Source organism: Oncorhynchus keta, chromosome 11 (assembly GCF_023373465.1).
Source record: "Oncorhynchus keta strain PuntledgeMale-10-30-2019 chromosome 11, Oket_V2, whole genome shotgun sequence".
NCBI lineage: Eukaryota > Metazoa > Chordata > Actinopteri > Salmoniformes > Salmonidae > Oncorhynchus > Oncorhynchus keta.
The window spans coordinates 11159213-11169212 of record NC_068431.1 but is presented as its reverse complement, the minus strand read 5'-3'; the positions used below and the strand labels follow the sequence as shown (position 1 = coordinate 11169212).

The following is a 10000-nucleotide window of genomic DNA, read 5'->3' as shown; positions in this document are numbered from 1 at the left end:
CACACCTGTTGTGTTTTAGAGAAGGTAAACAAACACAGGGCTTGAGTGGGGGTGAGGGAACAGCATGACATGTGTGTGTGTGTTCATTAAGCCTGCTCTTCATGGCCTCTCCTCATCATCAGCTGTGCAGGGCAGATCAGATCAGTATCGGAGGTACAGGGGTAGCGGGGGCTGGTTGGGTGATATTAGGGAGGCTCTGTAGGCCCCTGAGAGCAGGGAGCAAACTCATTCTCACCCCTGGCACATCCTCTATGGGAAATCTGTAATTAGAAACACACTTTGGGGCGTCTGCACTTCCTACACGGGACCAATGGCCGGACAACACTCCAACCAACCAGCCTCTGAGAACAGCACAGAACCCTGAGGACGACAGACTGGGGCAGTAGTTGTGTAGGCTATACCACACAGCTATGGGGTGAGCAGAGAGAGAATAGGGTCTACCTCTGTATGGACCCTCCGAAATAAACCCTGGGTTGAGGGTGGGTAAACAGACAGGGAGGGCAGCTGGACAATTCTACCCCTGTCCCATCTCTGTGTGTGCTTCAGCCATTACCCCATGACCAAAACTGTCTCTGAACCGTTGGCACTTTGGAACTACTGTAGCAAAGGTTCCTCTTCTACTGGCAAAGGTTGAATAAAACACAAATTAACAAAACCAATACAAAAATGGGTCACATTGTCCAAAGGAACAGCTACGGGTAAAGGAGAGAGAGGAATGAGGGGGGAGAGGAGAGAGAGAGAGGGCTGAGGGGGAGAGGAGAGAGAGAGAGGGCTGAGGGGGAGAGGAGAGAGAGAGAGGGCTGAGGGGGAGAGGAGGAGAGAGAGGGCTGAGGGGGGAGGAGAGAGAGGGCTGAGGGGGAGGAGAGAGAGGGCTGAGGGGGAGGAGAGAGAGGGCTGAGGGGAGGAGAGAGAGGGCTGAGGGGAGAGGAGAGAGAGGGCTGAGAGGGAGAGGAGAGAGAGAGGGCTGAGGGGGGAGAGGAGAGAGAGGGGCTGATGGGGGAGAGGAGAGAGAGATGGCTGAGGGAGGAGGGAGAGAGGGCTGAGGGGAGTGGAGAGAGAGAGGGGGCTGAGGGGGAGAGGAGAGAGAGAGGGGTCTGAGGGGGAGAGGAGAGAAAGGGGGGGTTGAGGGGGAGAGGAGAGAGAGGGCTGAGGGGAGAGGAGAGAGAGAGAGGGCTGAGGGGGAGTGGAGAGAGAGAGAGGGCTGAGGGGGAGTGGAGAGAGAGAGGGGGCTGAGAGGGAGTGGAGAGAGAGAGAGAGGGGGCTGAGGTGGGAGGAGAGAGAGGGCTGAGGGGGAGAGGAGAGAGAGAGGGCTGAGGGGGTGGAGAGAGAGAGGGGCTGAGGGGGAGTGGAGAGAGAGGGGCTGAGGGGAGAGGAGAGAGAGAGGGCTGAGGGGGAGTGGAGAGAGAGAGGGGGCTCTGAGGGGGAGTGGAGAGAGAGAGGGGGCTCTGAGGGGGAGAGGAGAGAGGGCTGAGGGGAGTGAAGAGAGAGAGGGGGCTCTGAGGGGGAGTGGAGAGAGAGAGGGGGCTGAGGGGGAGTGGAGAGAGAGGGCTGAGGGGGAGAGGAGAGAGAAAGGGCTGAGGGGGAGTGGAGAGAGAGAGGGGGCTCTTCTATCATTGCGTCCCAGATGTAGACTACAGGTTAAGGTGAACATACTGTACACACTCACGTACCTAAATCCCACTTCATCAATGCCATACTAACCCTGATTCCAAGGTCTACTCACCCAGATGTGGTCAAACGCTCATGTAGCAGCACTAACACAATCTATTCCCCTCACTGACGACTCTCACCCTAACAGTCGTTCACTGTAGCTAACGTTCATGTACGGTTCTATAGAATACATCCACAGTACTAAGTAGTGTCAGCACCAAGCCACACGTCGCCAGTCCAACATGACTGATAATTGAGTGGATCAGAAGAGCTGCTCTGAATAACTAGCAGCTGAATTTGTCCCCTGATCGGCCCCTGTGATGAATGGAGAGCTCCAGGAGAGGAGAGTGTGTGTGCTGTGTGTATGTTTGTGTGTGTGTGTGTGTGTGTGTGTGTGTGTGTGTGTGTGTGTGTGTGTGTGTGTGTGTGTGTGTGTGTGTGTGTGTGTGTGTGTGTGTGTGTGTGTGTGTGTGTGTGTGTGAGGCGTACAAAGCACAGATGAGAGACCAATCTAGCGCCGGAACACACACACACACGCACGCACGCACGCACACACACACACACACACACACACACACACACACACACACACACACACACACACACACACACACCAGCGATGTCTTTAAAGCACACACAGCCGTCAGCGTTTTACATGTCGTTAAACTGGCCCTTACAGAGCGCTTTGCGTTTTATATTCAGCTCTTCAGCTGTGAGGGAGAATAAAGACCAGCAGCGAGGCTCCATTACATCGGCTGAGGCAGGACCACTCCTCACCATCACCGAGGTCAAAGGTTGACAAGGTCAAATTCAAGTGGAATGTATTGCGCAGGAGAAAAGGGCATATTCTGACCAGTGCTTTTGAAAGCTGATAAAAATACATACAACGTTATGCGATGGTGTCAGTTGAACTAACTTTTGTTTCCTGTCACGTTTCCAAACCAAAATTGTGAAAGTCTTGCTTAATATTTCTGGAAGAAAACTACACTTCACAGTATTTCAACAACTGCAGAACTCTGTTTGATCCAGATGTTTACTGCTATGTCTATCAGTATCTGGAGGGGGCAAGTTGGACTGGCTGGGTTTTATCTGGGGGGCAAGTTGGACTGGCTGGGTTTTATCTGGGGGGGGCAAGTTGGACTGGCTGGGTTTTATCTGGGGAGCAGGGGGGCTAGTTGGACTGGCTGGGTTTTATCTGGGGAGCAGGGGGGCTTTACCACAGCTGGCCTAGTTGGCCTGGCTGGGTTTTATCTGGGGAGCAGGGGGGGCTTTACCACAGCTGGCCTAGTTGGCCTGGCTGGGTTTTATCTGGGGAGCAGGGGGCTAGTTTGACTGGCTGGGCTTTATCTGGGGGGCTAGTTGGACTGGCGGGGTTTTATCTAGGGGGGCTTTACCACAGCTGGCCTTGTTGGACTGGCTGGGTTTTATCTGGGGGGCTAGTTTGACTGGCTGGGTTTTATCTGGGGGGACACTGACACGGTCACCCCATCCGTACACTGACAGAGGGTGTGTGTGTGTGTGTGTGTGTGTGTGTGTGTGTGTGTGTGTGTGTGTGTGTGTGTGTGTGTGTGTGTGTGTGTGTGTGTGTGTGTGTGTGTGTGTGTGTGTGTGTGTGTCCGCATGTATCATCATGTACTCACCTCACTCCAGACCAGCATGGTGCCAAAGATGACCTGGAGTCCGTCGAAGAAGTTGTCCCCTATGATGATGACAGTTGCGCCCCCTGTTGTCCAGCCCTCACTGGGGCTGATGGCTTTGATGCAGGGGGCAGCTGCTTCCAGACACAGGGCAGGGTAGGTGGAGAGAAGAGGGAGGTAGGGGGAGAGGAGAAGGGAGAGGAGAAGAGAGAGGATGGGAGGGGGAGAGGAGAAGAGAGAGGAGAAGGGAGAGGATGGGAGGGGAGAGGGAGAAGGGAGAGGAGAAGGGAGGAGAAGGGAGGGGAGAGGGGAAGGGAGAGGAGAAGGAGAGAGGAGAAGAGAGGGGAGGGGAGATGAGAAGGGAGAGAGGAGAAGAGAGAGGAGGGGAAGGAGAGAGGAGAAGGGAGAAGAGAAGAGAGAGGAGAAGAGAGAGGAGAGGGAGGGAGAGAGGAGAAGGGAGGGGAGAGGAGAAAAGAGAGGAGGGAGGGGGAGAGGAGAAGGGAGGGGAGGAGAGAGAGGAGAAGAGAGAGGAGGGGAGGGAGAGAGGAGAAGAGGGGGAGGGAGGGGAGGGGGAGAGGAGAAGAGAGAGAGGAGGGAGGGGGATAGGAGAAGGGAGGGGAGGGGAGGGGGAGAGGAGAGAAGAGAGGAGGGGGGAGAGGAGAAGGGAGGGGATGGGGAGAGGAGAAGAGGGAGGAGGGGAGGGGGAAAGGAGAAGGGAGGGAGGGGGAGAGGAGAAGGGAGGGGAGGGGGGGGAGAGGAGAAGAGAGAGGAGGGAGGGGGATAGGAGAAGGGAGGGGAGGGGAGGGGAGAGGAGAAGAGAGAGGAGGGGGAGAGGAGAAGGGAGGGGATGGGGAGAGGAGAAGAGGGAGGAGGGGGGGGGAAAGGAGAAGGGAGGGAGGGGAGAGAGAAGGGGAGGGGAGGCAGACAGAAATGCAGCTTACAGTTAGATCACCTCAGTCTAGGAGGTTGGTTACACAGTTGAGAAACAAAATCAAATAGCCCAATAATATGTAATAATACTTTATCTACAGTGCCTTGCGAAAGTATTCGGCCCCCTTGAACTTTGCGACCTTTTGCCACATTTCAGGCTTCAAACACTAAGATATAAAACTGTATTTTTTTGTGAAGAATCAACAACAAGTGGGACACAATCATGAAGTGGAACGACATTTATTGGATATTTCAAACTTTTTTAACAAATCAAAAACTGAAAAATTGGGCGTGCAAAATTAAAAATAGACCCATGATAGGTAATGTAGTCCTGGATAAATACACATGCCAGGTAATGCAGTCCCTGCATGTGGAGGGAGGGAGACTGTAAGTTAAATCATGTTGTACCTCGACACCCCAACACTCTGGTGACAGGAGGTATAGCTACAGCCCCAGAGAGGTTAGTGCCAACCCAACACTCTCCCAAGGGGACACAGGGTCACAGGGCTCGATGTGTGTGTGTGTGTGTGTGTGTGTGTGTGTGTGTGTGTGTGTGTGTGTGTGTGTGTGTGTGTGTGTGTGTGTGTGTGTGTGTGTGTGTGTGTGTGTGTGTGTGTGTGTGTGTGTGTGTTAGAAAGAGGGATCCTGTGATTGAACACCTCTCAGGCCAAAGCAGGAAACCAAAAACATACAATAACAAAAAACTCCCGACAGCTGGATCTAACTAAGAGTTACACACACACACACACACACACACACACACACAACACTCTCTCTCTCTCTCTCTCTCTCCCTCTCTCTCTCTCTCTCTCTCTCTCTCTCTCTCTCACTCTCTCTCTCATTCTCTCTCTCTCTCTCTCTCTCTCTCTCTCTCTCTCTCTCTCTCTCTCTCTCTCTCTCTCTCTCTCTCTCTCTCTCTCTTCCTTGCTAGAGCATGGTGAACTGCCGTAGTGCAGTGGTCTAAGCAGCGTGCTCCGGCTCTGAGCCTCTTGAGTCTGCTCCTAGTACAGTACTCACTTAGCTCACCTTAATGAGAAATGAACAGGGGCCAGCCATTGGACAGACCGGGAGGGAGGGGACCAGGATACATAGAGTTCTATACTGTATCTACACACTGTACCTTATGGCTCCAGAATGCTTTACTAGAGCACTAAGCTGGGTGTCCAGAGTCCATGTATGAGAAAATGCTGTTTGTTGTACAGTAAAAGGTCAGTTGTACAACTAAATGCTTTTAACCTAACCCCTCTGAATTAGAGAGATGGGGTCTTCTTTAACCCTTCTGAATTAGAGAGGTGGGGGGGCTTTAACCACTCTGAATTAGAGAGGTGGGGGGGCTTTAACCACTCTGAATTAGAGAGGTGGGGGGGGCTTTAACCACTCTGAATTAGAGAGGTGGGGGGGCTTTAACCCCTCTGAATCAGAGAGGTGTGGGGGCTTTAACCCTTCTGAATTAGAGAGGTGGGGGGCTTTAACCACTCTGAATTAGAGAGGTGGGGGGCTTTAATCCCTCTTAATTAGAGAGGAGGTGGGCTTTAACCCTTCTGAATTAGAGAGGTGGGGGCGGCCTTTAACCACACTGAATTAGAGAGGTGGGGGGGCTTTAACCCCTCTGAATTAGAGAGGTGGGGGCTTTAACCCCTCTGAATTAGAGAGATGGGGGGGGCTTTAACCCTTCTGAATTAGAGAGGTGGGGGCTTTAACCCTTCTGAATTAGAGAGATGGGGGGCTTTAACCCCTCTGAATCAGAGAGGTGGGGGGGCTTTAACCCCTCTGAATTAGAGAGGTGGGGGGCTTTAACCCCTCTGAATTAGAGAGGTGGGGGGCTTTAACCCCTCTGAATCAGAGAGGTGGGGGCTTTAACTCTTCTGAATTAGAGAGGTGGGGGCTTTAACCCCTCTGAATTAGAGAGGTGGGGGGCTTTAACCCTTCTGAATTAGAGAGGTGGGGGCTTTAACCCCTCTGAATTAGAGAGGTGGGGGACTTCAACCCCTCTGAATTAGAGAGGTGGGGGGACTTCAACCCCTCTGAATTAGAGATGTGGGGAGCTTTAACCCCTCTGAATCAGAGAGGTTGGGGGCTTTAACCCCTCTGAATCAGAGAGGTGGGGGGACTTCAACCCCTCTGAATTAGAGAGGTGGGGGGCTTTAACCCCTCTGAATCAGAGAGGTGGGGGCTTTAACTCTTCTGAATTAGAGAGGTGGGGGCTTTAACCCCTCTGAATTAGAGAGGTGGGGGCTTCAACCCCTCTGAATTAGAGAGATGGGGGCTTTAACCCCTCTGAATTAGAGAGAGGGGGGCTTTAACCCCTCTGAATTAGAGAGATGGGGGGCTTTAACCCCTCTGAATTAGAGAGATGGGGGGCTTTAACCCCTCTGAATTAGAGAGGTGGGGGCTTTAACCCCTCTGAATTAGAGAGGTGGGGGGGACTTCAACCCCTCTGAATTAGAGAGGTGGGGGGCTTCAACCCCTCTGAATTAGAGAGGTGGGGGGCTTTAACTCTTCTGAATTAGAGAGGTGGGGGCTTTAATCCCTCTTAATTAGATAGGTGGGGGGGCTTTAACCCTTCTGAATTAGAGAGGTGGGGGCTTTAATCCCTCTTAATTAGATAGGTGGGGGGCTTTAGTAGAGTAGAATGTGGTAGAATATAGTAGTGGAGAGTAGAGTAGAATATAGTAGAAAAGAGTAGAATATAGTAGAGTAGAATATAGACGTGTAGAGTAGAGTAGAGGGGCGGCAGGGTAGCCTAGTGGGTAGAGCAATGGACTAGTAACCGGAAGGTTGCAAGTTCAAATCCCCAAGCTGACAAGGTACAAATCTGTCGTTCTGCCCCTGAACAGGCAGTTAACCCACTGTTCCTAGGCCGTCATTGAAAATAAGAATTTGTTCTAAACTGACTTGCCTAGTAAAATAAAGGTAAAAAAAAATAAAAATGTAAAAAGAGAAGAGTAGAGTAGAGTAGAATATGGTAGAATAGAGTAGAGTAGAATAGAGTAGAATAGATTACAGTAGAGTAGAATATGGTATAATAAAGTAGAGTAGAATAGAGTAGAATAGATTACAGTAGAGTAGAATATGGTATAATAAAGTAGAATAGAGTAGAATAGACTATAGTAGAATATAGCAGAATAGAGTAGAATATAGTAGAGTAGAATAGAGTAGAATATAGTAGAGTAGAGTAGAGTAGAATATATTATAGTGGAATATAGTAGAATATAGTATAGTGGAATAGAGTAGAGTAGAATATAGTAGTCTAGAGTACAATAGAGTAGAATATAGTATAGTAGAGTAGAGTAGAGTAGAATATAGTATAGTGGAGTAGAGTAGACTCAAGTAGAGTAGAGTATAATATAGTAGACTAGAGTACAGTAGAGTAGAATATAGTAGAATAGAGTATAATATAGTAGAATATAGTAGAATAGAGTATAATATAGTAGACTAGAGTAGAATATAGTAGAATAGAGTAGAGTATAATAGAGTAGAGTAGAGTAGAATATAGTAGACTAGAGTACAGTAGAGTAGAATATAGTAGAATAGAGTAAAGTAGAGTAAAATAGAGTAGAGTAGAGTAGAATATAGTAGAGTGGAATATAGTAGACTAGGGTACAGTAGAGTAGAATAGAGTAGAATATAGTAGAATAGAATATAGTAGTGTAGAATAGAGTAGAGTAGAATATAGTAGTGTAGAGTAGAATAGAGTAGAGTAATCCAATCATCAGTATTGTATATCTAAACAGTGCTACAGACAGACTACATGGTATTATAGTCCCATTCAGTATGTAGACTAAAGCAATTGTACAACAGAGGGCATGATAAATGACTATTTTAGCACGGCTGTGCTGCGGTCAAAAAACGATCACAAAGTCTTTATTTTCACTATGGAAGGTTTTCTCTCCCTTAATAATCACAGCCTTTTTTGGTTGACAGAGAAATGACTAACTTTCAATCCTAAAATAAACATGTTTGTCTTCCTTATTTGACATGTATTGGGAATGTCAGGACTGTAATCCACCAATATTCAGCAGGATGAATTGAGATGAGCCCTTATCTTCGGGCTGAGACTGGGTCTCCCTGTCTTCCTTCTTGTGGAAGCCCGACCCATAATGCAATGTGGCCCAGTGGTAACCTGGGAGGGATGAGGAGGGCCTGGGCCAGCAATATGTGACAGTCATCTTGGCCAAAATCGCCTGTTTCGACCACGGTGAAATTATGCGTGGATTAACCAGATGGAGAAGCGACAATCCATCTGATAAGATTAAACTTTCCCAGGCTTTCTCCTCGCCATCGGCTCCCCGTGCTGCTCGCCTGCCGTGCAACACGCTACACACACACATACAGTAAACACACACACATACAGTAAACACACACACATACAGTAAACACACACACATACAGTAAACACACACACATACAGTAAACACACACACATACACTCTACACACACACACAGTAAACACACACACATACAGTAAACACACACACATACAGTAAACACACACATACAGTAAACACACACACACACAGTAAACACACACACATACAGTAAAACACACACACACAGTAAAACACACACACATACAGTAAACACACACACACACAGTAAACACACACACATACAGTAAACACACACACATACAGTAAACACACACACATACAGTAAACACACACACATACACTCTACACACACACACAGTAAACACACACACATACAGTAAACACACACACACACACAGTAAACACACACACACACAGTAAACACACACACACACAGTAAACACACACACATACAGTAAACACACACATACAGTAAAAACACACACACACACACAGTAAACACACACACATACAGTAAACACACACACATACACTCTACACACACACACAGTAAACACACACACATACAGTAAACACACACACACACAGTAAACACACACACATACAGTAAACACACACACACACAGTAAACACACATACAGTAAACACAAACACACAGTAAACACACACACATACAGTAAACACACACACATACAGTAAACACACACACATACAGTAAACACACACACACACAGTAAACACACACACATACAGTAAACACACACACATACAGTAAACACACACAGTAAACACACACACAGTACACATACACTCTACACACACACACAGTAAACACACACACATACAGTAAAAACACACACATACAGTAAACACACACACATACAGTAAACACACACATACAGTAAACACACACACATACAGTAAACACACACACATACACTCTACACACACACACAGTAAACACACACATACAACACACACACATACAGTAAACACACACACATACAGTAAACACACACACACACAGTAAACACACACACATACAGTAAACACACACACATACAGTAAACACACACACATACAGTAAAACACACACACACAGTAAACACACACACATACAGTAAACACACACACACACAGTAAACACACACACATACAGTAAACACACACACATACAGTAAACACACACACATACAGTAAACACACACACATACAGTAAACACACACACACACAGTAAACACACACACATACAGTAAACACACACACACACAGTAAACACACACACATACAGTAAACACACACACATACAGTAAACACACACACATACAGTAAACACACACACATACAGTAAACACACACACACACAGTAAACACACACACATACAGTCTAAACACACACACAGTAAACACACACACACACAGTAAACACACACACATACAGTAAACACAC

The 10000-nt window shown here is 48.0% G+C and overlaps 1 protein-coding gene across 12 annotated transcripts in view; it reads right to left on the bottom strand.

Annotated features, from left to right (window-relative positions):
• Positions 1-10000, bottom strand: part of LOC118390676 (transcription factor COE1-A-like) — a 362338-nt gene that overhangs the window by 84267 nt on the left and 268071 nt on the right. For 8 of the 12 annotated variants that reach the window (XM_052529445.1, XM_052529447.1, XM_052529440.1 and 5 more), the window contains one exon: positions 3291-3424. In XM_052529445.1, coding sequence (XP_052385405.1) covers positions 3291-3424 — 134 coding nt within the window. The remainder of the gene's footprint in view (positions 1-3290; positions 3425-10000) is intronic. The other 4 variants (XM_052529446.1, XM_052529448.1, XM_052529439.1 and 1 more) reach the window with 1 other exon arrangement.